General features: G+C 35.6%; 1 protein-coding gene across 2 annotated transcripts; it reads left to right on the top strand.

The window, feature by feature from the left end:
* Positions 1-1,296: 1,296 nt before the first annotated feature.
* usf2 (upstream transcription factor 2, c-fos interacting) lies at positions 1,297-15,980 on the top strand. 2 transcript variants are annotated; one of them, XM_073821595.1, is made up of 11 exons: positions 1,297-2,062; positions 3,683-3,726; positions 3,820-3,938; positions 8,370-8,489; positions 8,595-8,757; positions 11,195-11,282; positions 11,603-11,647; positions 12,341-12,399; positions 12,857-12,951; positions 13,048-13,176; positions 14,905-15,980. In XM_073821595.1, exons 1-11 carry the CDS (start codon positions 2,025-2,027, stop codon positions 14,989-14,991), a joined length of 987 nt encoding a protein of 328 aa, XP_073677696.1. In that variant the 5' UTR covers positions 1,297-2,024; the 3' UTR covers positions 14,992-15,980. The 2 variants fall into 2 exon arrangements, with proteins under 2 accessions (XP_073677696.1, XP_073677697.1); XM_073821596.1 differs by lacking the exon at positions 11,603-11,647 and having other exon boundaries at positions 1,300-2,062.
* The last annotated feature ends 1,601 nt before the right edge of the window (positions 15,981-17,581 follow it).

Below are 17,581 nucleotides of genomic sequence, written 5' to 3'. Positions count from 1 at the left end.
GGAGCATAAAAATCCACATATTAAATATTAAATAAAGAGCACCTATATACAATATACAGAATTAATATACAGCTATCATTCTCTTGAGTAATTCTCCAAAAGCACTTGGACACTAACTTTTATTCAGTTTTACAACAACTGTCAGATTAAATAAAACTGTTAATCTCTTATTTTGGGTGTTTCAGTGAATGCTAAATAAAAATGATCAGAACACAACAGGTTTGAATTGTAGGGAACAATTCTAGTGACAATCACCGGTTTAAAGTATTTTTTGTGGTGATGTGCGTCTTTTATGGTGAAACATATCCAAAACTATTCAGATTTTTTTCTTTTGGGGATTTGTCCTCACCCATACATCAGATTTATACACATCACAATTTTCCACATTATTTTAATTCAGGAGATTTGGAACCCTTTAGGTGTATAAGCTGGAACAACAAACATTGCTTGTTGAAATCTTTTCATCTTGTCAAATATCATTGGGTTTAGCTGATCATTTGATGGTATTTTTAACTTTTATTAATCACGTGTAATTATGACAAGGATTCATTTCAAATAGGACATTTAGGCCCGGTTTCACAGACAGGGCTTAGAATAAGCCAGGATTAACCCATAGTTCAATTAGGACATTTAAGTAATTTTTATAAACGTGCTTAGAAAAAAATATTACTGGTGTGCATCTTGAGACAAAACAAAGGCACTGATATATTTTTAGATCAGTCAGTGCAAGTTTCTTTTAGTTGAAACAGCTCGGATTTACATTTTAGTCTAGGACTAGGCTTAAGCCTTGTTTGTGAAACCGGGGGTTAGTGTTGATCTCAACAGCTCAATTTGCCATACAGCACATCCTCGTGGCTACAGCAGTGCAAGTTCAGGGAACCAGAGTACAACAGTAGTAGGCTACTATTAGGAAAACAACGCTTTTACTACCAACAAAACCTCATATGTTTATTGATGAAAACATGTTACACATGTATATCGAGTTAATAATTCTGAGCATTTATGTAAATAGTATCCAGTTTATTCACATTAGAGATTAACAAATGTCTATTTCCTATCCTCTTGCATTCGTGTCATGTGGTTTGTCCAAAAACCCGGATTGGATCACGAGGGTCACCTGAGAAAAATCACCACTCGTCATATTCGTGATTCCTTGTGCTCATGTGACCAAAGGAGAATCGTATATTTTGTGAACACTGACTTATTTGTTTTGATTTTACACACGAACAGTTTCTAAATTGTGGCGAAAGCACAAGGTAAGTTTTTAAGTTCTGTCATTTATTAATTGCGCTTTCAAAGCCTCATGTCATTCATCATGAAACTCGTGAGGTTGTAACTGTTAATAGCAATAGGCTAACGTTAGTTAGATCCTATTTGAAGTAGTCTATCGCAATAATTTGGACCCCCCTAACACGTTTGCTCTGTTTCTACCCCGTACCTGCGAAATACAAGCTGTTTCAGAATACGTACACAACCATTAGCGTGTTATTATATTTGTCTAACGTTACCTAAAATGTTTTATTGCTCCTTTATTTCCTAAACCACACTTTGTTTAAAATAAGCACTCCACTCCATATCTTATTAACGGCAGCGCTAAAATGTGGCAGAACGCTTGCGGATGGATACGTGAAGATCGATAGCTAAGCAACACAGCGCGGTTCTGAAACAAGGCGAAAACGAGATTTGAAGTAGCAAACGCCTAAAAACAAAACGATAAACAAACCCAGTGTTGACAAAGAAGCAAAAAGTTCGAAAGTACCCGACTACGCGACTCAACAGGTTGAGAACTCGTCTAGACAGAAGGGCGGGAGTGACTAACATACGCAACAATACCGCGCAACAACCGGTACACCTTCCGTCTTCCTCCACAGCGGTCTCCATTTTAACTCCTCGCCCAGCCTGCACCTCACGTGTCCTGGACTGTCTTTCTCACATGACCCGTGTGTTTGTCCCCGTGATCAGCGCTTCCATCTCCCGTATTTCAAGTGTCGCTGAATATCGCATTTTAAAATCCGTTCGCCTTCATGGATATGCTCGATCAGAGCTTGGACACCTCGACGAGGTGAGAGCGCGTCCTTTATGTACGGCCACCCTCAAGGCCCCAGTCAACCATTTTCTGCTCTGTTTTTATAGTAGGGCAGTTAGCAATCATCTTTTAACTTTATTTTCTGACTTTTATTAAGTTTTGTGCATGGCATTAATATGCTAAGGTAAACGTAAGATACAAATAGCACGAAGAAAAACAACAGGTCGCAGGCGTTTTAACATCGATGGTCGACATATTTATATCACTATTAGCCCCATTGCTAATTTGGTGATTTTTGTCTATCCTTGGTATTTGAAAATACCACAACTTCAAGCCGGTGTGTATTTTAATCTAACAAGAGTCTTAAATGTTTATTTTTTCTGTAATATAAAGGACATTTAACGGATATTTTAAGTAGAAATGTCGTGTTTAGTCCTCTCGGAACAAAAGCTCTTCAGCAGTTTAATGCATTAAATTCCCTTCAACCTGCAGCCAACCTCTAGTCTTTTCATCCAGAGGCTTTATATGCATTCAGAAGCGTTTGTTTATTCACCCCCGTGGTGTTTATTTTGGCTGTTTATTTATTTTTTTATCCAGAGAAAACGTTGCCTTTTGGATTTTTTTTTTTTTTTTTTAATTTGCAGACCACTTTAAAAACTCTGAACAGTTTTTAGTGATGAGAAGGGGGGCGTTCACCGTTTGTTCACCAAGTTAAGGAGGCAGATCTTGATGATCTAGGTCAGATTTATATCTAGAACATCTTTCTTCAGTGGTTTGGACTTTTTAATTGATTTTAAAATAGTTTCGGAGCCGCTTTAATTATTTGCATCAAGACTGAATGTAGTAGTTAAGTCCGATTCGTTCGCGAATCGTTCTGTGAGTCGGATCTTTTCAGTGAATCGGTTCGCGATTCGCCAGCTGTTCTGAGTATAAAAAGGGATTTAATAGCAGTATGACTAAAAAAAATCGTCTTTTTAAAATAATCATATCTAAATTGAATACACGCAAAATGCATTTTCAAAACAGAAACGCAAATTATGTTGTTAATTATAAATGCAAGGGTCAGTTTTTTGAGATTTTTAATTTGAGATTTATATAAAATCTGAAAGCTGAATAAGCTTTCCGTTGATGTATGTTTTGTTAGGATAGGACAATATTTGGCCGAGATACAACTATTTGGAATCTGAGGGTGCAAAAAAAATCTAAATATTGAGAAAATTGCCTTTAAAGGTGTCCAAATGAAGTCCTTAGCAATTATATATCGAGTATTGATATATTCATGGTAGAAAACTTAAAAAATATCTTTATGAAACATGATCTTTGCTCAACATTCTAATGATTTTTGGCATAAAAGTAATTTATTTTTAATTTTTTTTTAACCAATACAATGTATTGTTGGTTATTGCTACAAATATACCCATGCTACTTACAACTGCGTTTGTGGTCCAGGGTCGCATATTCAGGGACTAAAGGACTGAAACATAATTACAGTAAACACTATTATTGTAAACAGCATTATTATTTTTGAACCAGTGTTACAAACGAACCATTTAGCAGAAATGACTGCCATATTTACATCACTAAAATGTGTCGCAAACATTTGAGTTTCATCTATATCTCATAAGATGACCCGAAACATGTGCTCTTTCTCTTCAGTCACGAGAAACAGGAAACTGAGGAGGTTGTTCAGCTGCAGGAGGGTAAGTAAAAACATGCAGCTCTAAATGATGTGTGCATGCAGTGAATGGTGCATATATCAATATACCACTGTTCGTTTATGGTGCATTTGTCAGGAGAGGGGGTTGGGGCGGAGGAGCAGGCAGCGGTTACCATAGCGAGTGTCCAGCAAGCAGCAGCCTTTGCAGACCACAATGTTCAGTACCAGTTCCGGACAGAGAACACTGGTGGACAGGTCAGTGCGACCTTTGACCTTTCCAGGGTTCAAACTGGGGTCACTCTGTAATAAAACAGCGCCTGAAGTACTGTGTTTCAGTAACGGCTCTTATAAGAATTCTTTTATGTCTGGACAATGTCTCTTATGCCTGCAAGTGTTATGTTAGTATTATTTATGCTATTACATTATTATACTGTTGCATTTAGTATTATTTGTTATTAAATAGAAACTTTTTTTTTTTTTTTTTTTTTTTTTTTACATATTTTGTATTATTTTGGTATTTTATACATTTACCAGTTTTTGAACAAAAGCCTCTTCTGCTCACCAAACCTGCATTTATTTGATCAAAAGTACAGCAAAAACGGTAACATTTTGAAATATTTTTCTATTTGAATGGATTTAGAATTTTGTCATGTTTCTTTGATGAGTAGTTCAGAAGAACATAATTTATCTGAAATAGAAATCTTTTGTAACGTTACAAATGTCTTTATAATCACTTTTGATCAATTTAAAGCATCCTTGCTAAACAAAAGTATTAATTTCTATAATTTTTTTTCTCTGGATCTTGAAAAAAATCTACTTAACTCTTAAATATTGATAATAATAATAATGTTTCTTTACCAGCAAGTCAGCATATTATAATGATTTCTGAAGGGTCATGTGACACTGAAGCCTGGAGTAATGATGCTGAAAAAAAATTGATTTGATCACAGGAATAAATTACATTTTAAAACATATTCAAATAGTAAACAATTATTTTAAATGGTAAAAATATTTCAAAATTGTACTGTTTTTTTTTTTACTGAACTTTGAATCAAATAAATGCAGGCTTGGTGAGCAGAAGAGACTTTAAAAAACATTAAAAATCTTACTGTTCAAAAACGTTTGACTGGTAGTGTACATATTTAGAATTCAAACTATCTTTTATCTTTATATATTCAGTTTTCTGTTTAGTACAAATTTTAGCAATTTTATGTGCTTCCATTATTTTTTATTATTTATTTATTATTTTTATTAAGCTATTTTTTTTTTTCTGGACCACAAAACCAGTCTTAAGTCGCTGGGGTATATTTGTAGCAATAGCCAAAAATACATAGTATGGGTCAAAATTGTTGATTTTTCTTTTATGCCAAAAATCATTAGTAAATTAAGTAAAGATCATGTTGCATGAAGATTTTTTGTAAAATTCCTACTATAAACATATCAAAATGTAATTTTTGATTAGTAATATGCATTAAGTGCTTAATTTGGACATCTTTAAAGTTGATTTTCTCAGTATTTTGATTTATTTGCACCCTCAGATTCCAGATTTTCAAATAGATGTATCTCAGCCAAATATTGCCTTATCCTAACAAACCATACACCAATAAAAAGCTTATTTATTGAGCTTTCATATGATGTATACATCTCAGTTTTGTAAAATTTAACCTTTTGACTGGTTTTGTGGTCCAGGGTCACATATATATTTCAATAACAATACTGTATAAACCAACAGCAGTTTATAGCACTGTTACAACTTCAAAGTCAACATGAAATTCAGGGCTCGACATTAAGGCTTGTCCGCTTGTCCGGGACAAGTGGATTTTTTTGTAGGACAAGTGGAAGAGAAAATTGGTTGTCCGACTGGACAAGTTAAATTTCAAACAAAATAAAATGCCATGTTAATTAACGTTATATGCCGTTAACGACAGAGCAGAACGTGCAGCGCAAACACCGAGTGGAATATTGAACAGAGAGCGCAGCGCGCCGACACACACACACACACACACACACACACACACACACGGAACGGAAAAGACCTGCTCGTGAAGTTACTGTACGTTCACACCGCCGCCGACTTGAGCTGCAAAGAAGCTTTGGCCGCCCCGTCAAGAACTCTTGTCAAAAAGTACGAGGAAGCTTGTTGACGCTTTGGCCGCTCTGACGTAGCAGCATTCTGTGTTCGATCATGGGAGAGTGCGCGCGCGCGCGGCGCTCTCTCTCTCTCTCTCTCTCTCTCTCTCTCGAAATTGCGATAAATTAATCTGTGCCTGTGCGACCTCAAATTATATTTGGAAGCATTTGTGCGAGTGAGAGAAATGAGTGTGGTGCGACTCGGTTTCAAAACTGCCGCTAGCCTAACTACTGACTAGTAGTACAAGACTAAAAGCCTTGATTAACGTATAAGTTTAAGAGACGGAAAGACGATCGCGATAGGTTTGGATAAATCTTCAAAAAGGCAATGATGTCATTGAATAAATATGCACGCTGTACGTTTCAAAGTCAAAACGCTGCACGGATGTCTTCATATGAATGTATCTGACGGGAACAGACTGTCCTCAGAAACATGTCGTTTGCATTGTCATTTCATGTCTGATAAAACGGCGTTATTGCTGGTTTGTGTACAGCTGTTACTATGGAAACCGTAGTATTTCAGCGCTCCTAAAGCGCCCCCTCGTGACAAACAAATTAATTTTTATTTTCAATACATTTTTTCAGCTGTTTATGGTCAAATTATTGGAATTATCGATCCATGTGTAAGTGTGAAATAATTTAATTTGCCTTTTAAAAATCTATACAATTAAGTAATACTAATGTTATATATCTTATATAAATATAAGAAATTATATACTTGATTTATCCCTTTTAATGGTATAAAGGTTGAAATGCCATTGTATTAGATATTTTGTTTTTTGTGTCTGTATCTGAATTATAAATCATGTAATTTTATGGCTTAATATTCTACCGTACATTGTCCAACCACACTCATACTGTTCACTTAACTTGTGCAGCTCTTAAAAAAAAGGGTCATAAATTGCCTTAAATTGATATTTTAAAATTCTGCAGCTACACTAAATGGTGAAATAAAATTCTTTCCTTGATATTTGTTTATATTTGTGTATTGAAAACATTTTTGATTGACATTTAGACTCCTATCTGATTTTCTATATTTTTAAAAAATTTCCTTTTTTTATTTGGGCTAGTTAAATTAATTTTTGGGCTATCAAATTCTGATGAGTACCTGCCCGAAGGGCTACCAGAGATTTTGACATTTTGCGAGCCCTGAGCGGTCAATCATTCCCTGTCACTGAAACTGCGCTCCGCTTAACTTAGAACCGGACGTTTTTTCTCTCTCTCTCTCTCTCAACCAAACCCTGTTCCGGCGTTGCACAAACTGCAATTAGGGGTGTGTGAAATGACAATTTTATTTTTATTGTGGACAATTAAAAGGTTTCCACAATCTGCTTTTGAAGAAATATAGTATATTTCGTGCTACAGCGCACATTCTGTCAGATACAATTCTGCCGCCTCCGCGTCAATATACTATACAACGCGGCTCAGATAGCACATGTACGTCTGCAAGATGTCTGATAAAGATCTCTTGATCTGGAAAGCATCTGCTGTGTACAAACATCTGGCAGGCGTCTGTCAGATGTCAGTCAATCAGAATCGGCCATGAAGAATCAAGATCGGTGCATAACTAAAAAGAAATTGGGTGCTCCTACATTTTTTGGGATGCTCCTAACTTTTTAAAGTTGGGAGCACCAGTGCTACCAAGTAAAAAAGTTAATTTCGAGCCCTGCCTTACACCAACAGCACCATATGAGTTCAAACGGGAATGAAAATTTGTAACCAAATGGAAAGATGAATTCGACTGGGTTATTTATGAAGACGGAGAAATGTTCTGTGGCGTCTGTCGGATAGATAGTTTTATTTTTTTTCACCAAGAGTCACCACTACATCTGGTGATACACTGTGCACATCAGCGTGCAAAGTATTACTTTGTATTATACTATGAGTCTGGAGATCCTTCTACTGTTTCTTTCTACTTCTACTTCTTCCTTTCTACTGTTTCAACTGAATTGTATTAATATTGATAGTGTTTGGATGCTTTCAATGAATTCTGCATTAGCAAAACAAAAAAAACAAAAAATGATATTATAAATCTTTACCCGGACAAGTGACTTTTGTGCATGGACAAGTGAAACATAAATTTACTTGTCCGAAGGACAAGTGCCTCAAAAAGTTAATGTCAAGCCCTGAAATTAAAAATAGCCTATATTTACTTTCAAATTGCACATTCCTGGTGTTATGTGAAAATTCATCAGTGTGTTATTCCAAAGGCAAAAAATATTTTTATTCATGTTAACTTCTTTTAAAACTACTAGGCTATTGGATGATGATGTTAAGTAATCGGCAAATAGTTATATAGACATTATTTTAGCAAACGTATATTCTAGTATGTAACGTAACTGTTTATTATAATTTGACTCCTTATAAATAATATCAAGTCCAATCTTGTTATTTTGCTGAGTTCCTGTCGCATTTAAAAAAGTCAAATTATGGAAGATAACAGTTCATGTTTTCCTTAATGCTTTTTTATTTTTATTTTTTAAATAGGTTAGGTTATGTAACTTGAAGATACAGAGCATTTAATAAAGTTCACCTTTGCATTCTGTCCTGATATAGGTGACATATCGCGTGGTCCAAGTAACAGAGGACCATTTGGAAGCAGCTGGAGATGGAGGAGCGGCAGTCAGTGTAGTGTCCACAGCCGCCTTTGCGGGCGCACAGCAAGCGGTAGCGCAGGTGTGTATTAAACCCACTGGAAGGAAGCATGGGGAAAAGCAATAAATATATGCAGTGTCAAAATTGCCTGCACGTGTCTTAATTTCTATATCTATCTCTCTGTAGGCTGTCATCCAGAATCCTTTCAGTAATGGAGGCAGTCCAGCAGGGGAAACAGTGGGGGGAGAGACACGCTTCGCCTACTTCCCAGCAGCAACTGTCAGTGACGGTACAGCTACAGCTGTCTCAGTGCAGGCCACGTCTGATCCGACCCTCACACAGGCTGGAGGTCAGTGTCGCATGCCAAAGTCCAAAAACGGTGTTTGCCATTGACACTGAGCATGTTTACATACACACCAAAATGCTGATAACTACCAAAAATCATTTTATTGAAATAACCTGTTTTACCAGTTTACATGCAAATCAGTAACCCGGCAATGCAAGTAAACTGCATTTAGAAGAATTGTGAGTCGTGATGGTAAATTAAAGGGTTAGTTCAACAAAAAATGAAAATTCTATCAATAATTACTTACCCTGTTGTTCCAAACCCGTAAGAGCTTTGTTCATCTTCAGAACACAAATGAAGATATTCTTGATGAAATCTGAGAGCTTTCTGATTTTGCATAGACAGCTGCAACGCAAGTGACACCTTCCCAGGGCCAGAAAGGTAGTAAGACCATTGTTAAAATAGTCAATGTGACATCAGTGGTTCAACCGTAATGCTATGAAGCTACGAGTGTACTTTTTGTGTGCAAAGAAAACAAAAATCACAGCTTTATTTAACAATTTCTTCTTTTCCGTGTCAGTCTTCAAAGCATGTTCATGAGGTTACCACGACACATGCGTGCGGTGCTGCTGACGCAGGAGCCGACATTCTGACGTAGAACCTTGATGCGCTGCTCCTGGTTTACAAACAGAAAAAGATGCACTGTACATAAAACAGTTTTCGTAAGTGTGTCTGAAGATTTGGACAGAGAGGATGACTTGCGTTTTTTGTCCAGCCTTACCTATTTGAACAAGAATATGAAGAAGAGTGATGAACGTTTCTCAGAATGGTGGCTCCTCCGTCAGCAGCACCACACACGTAATGATACTGTCATGAACGTGCATCGAAGACTTACACTGAAAAGAAGAACCGGTTGAATATAATTGTTATTTTTGTTTGCTTTGTGTGCAAAAAGTGTTTTTACAGCTTTATAACATTACGGTTGAACCACGGATGTCACACAGACTATTTTAACAATATCCTTATTACCTTTCAGGGCTTTGAACATGGTAGTTGCATTTTTATCTATACAGGGTCCGAAAGCTCTAGGATTTCATTTAAAAATATCTTAATTTGTGTTCTAAAGATGAACAAAGGTTTTGCGGGTTTGTAACAACATGAGAGTGAGTAATCAATGACAATTTTCATTTTGGGGTGAACTTTCACTTTAAGCATTAAAACCAGAGAAAAAAATTCCAAATTGTTAGTGGGGAGATGTGCATAGTTTTTATGACTGTATGTTTTGACATGTTGTCGGCTTAAACGTAATTGGCCGCGCTTGGTGTTAGTAAGTAATGTTGGTTCTAGTATGTCAGTGCCCCAAAAATGCAACTTATCACACAGATGTGGTGTTTCTAGCATCTAGCATTGCATTTTAAGAAGTTCACTTCCAGAACAAAACTTAGTTAACATACTCGCCCCCTTGTCATCCAAGATTTTTGCCTTTCTTTCTTCAGTAAAGAAATTATGTTTCTTGAGGAAAACATTTTCGTATTTTTCTTAATATAGTGGACTTCTATGGTGCCCTAAGTCTGAACTTCCAAAATGCAGTTAAAATGCATCTTCAAACGATCCCAAATGCAGCTGTAAATGATCCCTGCGGAGGAAAAAGGGTCTTATCTAGCGAAATGATCAGTTATTAAAAAACAAACAAACAATTTGTATACTTTTTAACCTCAAATGCTCGTTTTGTCTTGTCTGTTTTTTCCGGTTCAAGGCATTTAGGTTATGTCGAAAAACTCAAATCTCCCCCCAACTTTTTCTCTCCCAACTTCAAAATCGCCCTACATCGCTGTTTTACCCTTTGTGTAAAAGGTGTTTTATCTTCTTTGCATGTACACTTTGCAAAAACTGGGTCGGTACTTCTGCAGCGACGTCTGATGATTTTAAAATGTTTTTTGAAGTTGAGGGAAAAAATGAGATGGCAGTTTTTTGACCTACCCTAACTGTTTTGAACCAGAGATTTGAACCATCTCTCTGTGATGTGCATGAGTAGTGTACTCGCGCACATCACAGAGAGAGACAAGACGAGCATTTGAGGTTAAAAAGTATATAAATTGTTATTTAAAAATAAATAAATAAATAAATACCCAAACGTTTCGCTAGATAAGACCTTTCTTCCTTCATTTTGGAAGTGCAAACTCGGGGCTCAAGAGAAGTCCACTATATGGAGAAAAATCCTGAAATGTTTTCCTTAAAAAAACAATTTCTTTACAACTGAGGAAAGAAAGACATGAACATCTTGGATGACAAGGGTGTGAGTAAATTATCTGTAAATTTTTGTTCTGGAAGTGAACTTCTTGAAAGCACAACAATGTAATTAATGTGTAATAGCAGCTAGAATCGTTAGTATGTTTAACTGTTTTCTTGCACATACATATGCTGATAATAGATGCTCCAGGTGCATTCATAATGCATTTTTCAAACATTATTTTATCATTTCCTTTTTTGTTTACCCTAGGTCAGTTTTACGTGATGATGAGTCCACCAGATGTTTTACAGACTGGAACACCACGGACCATTGCCCCTCGCACACACACTTACTCTACGTAAGTATGATCGTGGGTTGACATACTTCACTTTTCCCAGTCTGCACGGCCCAGTCCACCCTTTGAACCCACTGCTATGTACATAATGATTTGATCCCTTCACGTTCCCCTAAATTAATTTCAGCTTGCAGAACAACAACAATGGAATTTCAAATCAAATCCTGATGAATTGTCCTGCAAAACGCCTCAAATTGAGAGTGTGGAATTAATTTTAAAATGCAATGATTTTACATATAAATATGCAAAGTATTGTCCAATCAGTTTAAGTGCAGTCAGAAAAACAACCGAAAAAATTTGTCCCACTTGCCTGCCATCCCCAGAGACCTTGGTGAACGTGAGACTCTTCAACACAGCAGATCAGACTGGTGAGGAAGACCTTTTACATCCCCACCCCCTTTCAGCTGCCAGCCTGTCCTTCTCTAGATACCACCGCTATTGAGCAGCTGGCTTTTAAAGGAATAGTTCACCCAAATATGAACATTTGCTGAAAATGTACTCACCCTCAGGCCATCCAAGATGTAGATGAGGTTGTTTCTTAATCAAAACATTAGTGATCAAGCAATGTAATGCAACATTTCCATTCCAATAAAGCAACAAACTCAACTACATCTTGGATAACCTGAGGATGAGTACATTTTCAGCAATTTTTTTTTTTTTTTTTTTTTGATGAGCTATTCCTTTATTTCCATACTGTATAAATACTATAGATGTGTTTGAGTTTTCTTCATGTTCGGAAGACATCAGTTGACTCAATTCTAGCCTCTAAAAACCGAAATGAGGAAAAATCAAAGGGTTACATGTTTCTTTTAGGCTTATTACCTGTTTGTCCAGATTTAAACAAGTCTTTGGGTAGAATCAAAGTTACCTGACTAAAATTTGTGACTCAATCATGAACTGTTGTTATATCTGTAAATGGGCTGGAGAAATGTTTGTCTTCAGATAGGCTTCAGCTGTGTTTTATCTTGTAGATTCATTTGGTGCTTTTGCTAGTTTAATAGTGCAATAGAGCAAGCTAACACAAGTCTCCTCTTTTTCTTTTCTCTCTCTTACTTGCGCAGGAAGATTGATGGCCCCCGGGCACCTCGTGATGAGAGAAGGAGAGCACAGCACAATGAAGGTGAACTAATGTTTTTTTTTTTTTTTATAAGAGCTTTGAATGTGTACAGTTTCAGTGAAAGCAAGAACATCTGTACAAAGCAGTTACATGATTAATATCACAAATTTAACCAATGTAAAAAGTTATGGTGAGCTTTAAGCATTTCCTGAATGTCTTTTTCATGTTCCAGTTTTATTTTTTATTTAAATTGCATTTTAGTCATGAAACTAGAAAACTAGGGAAGAATGTAGAACTGGAATTTTATCCATCAGGAAGTTATTACACTTTAATAAAACATTGTAAAGATAACATTTTCTTTGGAATAACATACACACATAAATCACTGACAGTTAAAACTAGAAACATGCATTAGGAAGAGAAAATAGGGTAAATTATTGACTTCTAGGTAACTCTGTGTATATAATAAAAGTAAATCATTTTGGACCGTTGCTAAATGGTTTTATTGGTGTTTCTGCAGTTGAAAGGAGAAGAAGAGACAAAATCAACAACTGGATTGTCACACTGTCTAAAATCATCCCAGACTGCAATATGGACAATACCAAAACAGGAGCAGTAAGTAACTTGCATAGCACCGGATCTTTTGTTCTTGAACCCATTGTACCTCTTGACGCCTGCTAATGTTATTGAACCGCTTGTTGTCGACTCAAGAGTAAAGGAGGCATCCTGTCTAAAGCATGTGATTACATCAGAGAACTCCGACAGACTAACCAGAGGCTGCAGGAGAGCTACAAGGAGGTGGAGAGAATACAAGTGGACAATGAGCTACTAAGACAACAGGTATTTTTTTGGTGGGATTTCTTTATGCAGGATTACAGTGGGGTCTCAAAGTCAGACTAGTTAAGAGGGACAGTTCACCTAAAAATGAACATTTTGTGATGCTCTGTCACTCTCATGTGGTTCCAAACCTGTAAGACGTTCGGTCATCTTCAGAACACAAATTAAAATTTTTGCTGAAATCTCTCTGACCATCCAAAGACAGCAAGGGTCCTACCACGGTCAAGGCTAAGAAAGGTAGTAAGGACATTGCTAAAATAGTCTGTGACATCAGTGGTTCAACCGTAATTTTACGAATCCATGAGAATAGTTTTTGACAGAAAGCTGTCAGAATGCATCAAAAATAACCTAATTTGTGTTCCAAAGACGAACAAAGCTTTTATGGGTTTGGAACCACATGAGGGTAAGTGATCAATGACAAAATTAAAATTTTGGGGTGGAGTAACCTTTTAAATATTTATGACATTGGTTATGTTTTTGTTTGTTTTTGATTTGGTTTTATAAATTCTGTATTTCTATTTTAATTATACTGGATTCCATTTTAACAGTTTAATTAAATAATTAAATAATCAAAAAGGATATTAAAACAATTGGGCCTTATGAATAGTGTTTTTTTTCACAAATTCTGTTTTTTTTTTTTTTTTGTTTTTTTTTTCAGTTTTCTGGAATCTGTGTTTTATCTTTTTATTTATTTATTGTTGGTCAAAAATAACATTTTTTTACATTTTAAAGTTCCATTCTCATTCTTAATCATGACTTAATCAAACTTAAATCAGAAAACAAGTCAGTGAATTGACTTTAAAAGGGGACTCAACCCTCTTTTTATTTGTGATATACGGTCTCACTCTAAATTACATTCACACTGGTGTTTTAGGAAGCCAAACAAATAAGAATATAATTATAATAATAATAAAAACAACAATTTATATTATTATTCCTATGACAGTAATAGCTATATATTGTAGAACATTTGCACTGTAAAATAAATGAAAATAAATATTTCCTAGGTATATTATTTTTGCTTTACACTACAGCAAGGAAATTACAATACTTTTTTCCTAATTTCTACACATGAAAGATGTTTTTTTGGACTGCAGTAACATAATCATCTGCCCATAAAATTGAGAAAAACATGAATGTGAAAATAAAGCATAAATGGTGGCTGTTGCATTTTCAAATGCACGCTAAACTCACAGCACATGCAATTAACGAGTTCACTGCATGTACTGTGAACTGAGCTGTTCTGAGGTGTGAAAAACACCGGATCACAAGCTAATCGCCTGAACGAAGTGTGCGCTTCACGTGTGCAGCGAAAACATACTTTGAAGGATTAAGCCAAATTGTGCTTTCGGTTTTAATTGATGTCAAAACATAATGGCCAAAAACACAACTTTAAAGACCTGTTTTGTTAGAATAAGAAGTTTAAATATGTCTAAAAATATCTACTTTTTGCCTGGAGGACTTATTGTAATAATTTGATTTCTTGTTTACATTTCTTTGTTTTTACCAAATCTTGATTTTTATTTTTTTATTTTTATTTTTTCAGCAAAAACAGGTTCTCAGTGTGTTCTCCTTTGAACCACACTGTAATGTTATTATTTTCAATAAAAGACCAATTATGTAAGGTTTATTATATTTAAATAAAGAGCTAAATTGATGAGATCTGTGGTGTTTTGACAACCAGATCTGATTGGGCACATGTTAATATGTTGAATGTCCATTATCCTGCAGATTGAAGACCTGAAGAATGACAATGCACTGCTCAGAGCTCAACTACAGCAACATGGCCTGGAAATCAGTGAAACTACATCACAGTGACAAAAAAAAAAAACATTCTCACAAATAAACAGTCTCAAGTGGAGAAATAACCCCTCAATGACTCGCTTGCTCACACCTCATCACAGACTTAAGATGTTCTGCAACTCAAGTAGGGTATGAATGCTTATTTGATACACAGACACACATCCTCCTGACAAGAGACACTCTGACCATTGTGAAAATAATATCTGCTGTAGAAGCACATTTTCTTTTCTTCACTCCTGCGAGAACTTATCAACCTGGACTCGGTCGATACGGAATAACCCTCTTCTTCCAGAAGTATCCTGCTTTAGTTTGAATCTTGGATTTGTGAACCAGTTATATGCCTGCTCATGCCTAATGCTCCTCTTTTCTGGTTTGTTTGAAACATGTTGTGGATTTTATTTTTGCTACATCGTACAAATGTTACTACTGTCTCTAACATGACAGAAGGTCTTTTTTCCAGGGTTCTTCGGTATTGTATTTATTAGCTTTCAAGAAATTGTGCAGCAGCAGGTATACAAAACTTTCGCATTTGGCTGTTTTGAATTAGATTTTTTTTTTTTTCTGTCTCGCAGTCTTTCCATATATCAGACTTTGTGAAATCCGTTCATCAGGCTGATCAGAGACTTGACATCGTGGCACATCAAGACTAATTTACAGTATAAATGTGCTTAGAATGTAAATGAAAGTGCATATAGTATGTTTTCATTTAAAATAGAGACCTATGATATCTAAAACTGCTTTACCTATACAATTTCAGTTTCCAGAGTCCATTATATTTAATGCACTGTGATTTTAGTGAAGGATGAACAAGTAGCTCAGGGTTTTGAGGTGCAGGAAAATAGCCGAGGCTCTGGAACTCCCCACTAACCTTGTAACCCTGCACTTTTTGCCCTTTGGCTTTAACATACTAGATTCTAAACATGTACTGTGTATATATCATGTATTTCAACCAGTTGTTCTTACGTCATGGATTAATTCAAAGAAATGTACTTTATAAACCCTAATTCCCAGGCTCGTTTATCTACAGCAAATAAAATGGAAGATGCACAATAGAAACAGACAGAAATGCTACTCTTAGTAGTGTTCTGGCTTATTTGGTTGTAGCTTATCTTCCATCTTATTTTGTAACAGTCCTAATTTAGGTAAAACATTGATCAACAACAACATTTTGACCAATAAAATTGGAGCTCAAAAAATTGATCAAACACCATTCAATTGTAAAAGCATAGACGGGAATGGGGGTTATTGTGAATGAGCTATGCATAAGGAAACCAAACTGTTGAAAAGCAAACATTTATTTTCTTAAACCTTCTTGATTAGTTTTAGTGTTTAGCAGTTTAACTCCTTGGTTTTAAAGTCAGTAGACCTTAGTCAGGGTAGCAATATATAAAACAGCTGAGGATAGAAGTACAACATGTTCCATGGATTGTACTGTTCTTTAACAACAGCAATTGTTCAGCTGACAAAACGTCTTTCTGAAAAACAGGAATCCATAAAACAGTGTTGAAAGTTGTGAAAATTGTGCCATTGCAAGCCTTGTTTTCATTCATGTTAAATTCAGTATGGCGTCTAACCTGATTAAGGTCTATTCAGGCTTGTGCTTTTCCCTTCCTAGTCAGATGGATTACAAAATGCTGGATTACAAAAATATTACTTTTAACTGTTTACTAGCACCCATTAGTTTATCTCCACCTCTCTTTTTTTTAGTATAAAAGCATCAGATTTTAAACCACCTCAAGTTAAACCTCAAACAATCTGTGATCATAGCAAACCAAGTGCTGAACCAGTGAAACATCAAAATACAGTTGAGGTCAAAAGTTTACATACACCTTGCAGAATCTGCAAAATGGTAATAATTTTACCAAAATAAGAGGGATCATACGAAATGCAAGTTATTTTTTTTAGTTAGTACTGACCTTAATAAGATATTTCTGATAAAAGATGTATACATATAGTCCACATGAGAAGAAAATAGTTGAATTTATAAAAAATTACGCTGTTCAAAAGTTTACATACACTTGATTCTTAATACTGTGTTGTTACCTGAATGATCCACAGTTGTGTTTTTATGTTTTGTTCTGTTTGTTTGTTTAGTGATAGTTGTTCGCGAGTCCCTTGTTTGTCCTGACCAGTTAAACTGCCTGCTGTTCTTTAGAAAAATCCTTCAGGTCTCACAAATTCTTTGGTTTTTCAGCTTTTTTGTGTATTTGAACCCTTTCCAACAATGACTATGATTTTGAGATCCATCTTTTCACACTGAGGGCAACTGAGGAACTCATATACAACTATTACAGAAGGTTCACAAGGAAAAACAATGCATTAAGAGCTAGGGGTGAAAACTTTTGAACAGAATGAAGATTTTTCTTATTTTGCCTAAATATCTTTTATTCAGAAGCTTGCATGTTTCCCAGAAGTCGGTACTAAATAAAAAATAACATGCACATATGATCCCTCTTATTTTGGTAAAATAATTACCATTCTGCAGATTGTGCAAGGTGCATGTAAACCTTTGACCTCAACTGTATGTTTAAATATTCCACAAAGCAATACAGAGAGTGTACAGATAACCCTTAAACGCTCTGTCCTCTTCACAGTATTAATGCTG

Source organism: Garra rufa, chromosome 17 (assembly GCF_049309525.1).
Source record: "Garra rufa chromosome 17, GarRuf1.0, whole genome shotgun sequence".
Taxonomy (NCBI): Eukaryota; Metazoa; Chordata; class Actinopteri; order Cypriniformes; family Cyprinidae; genus Garra; species Garra rufa.
The sequence above is the reverse complement of the archived record's forward strand: the minus strand, read 5'-3'. Positions and strand labels throughout refer to the sequence as shown.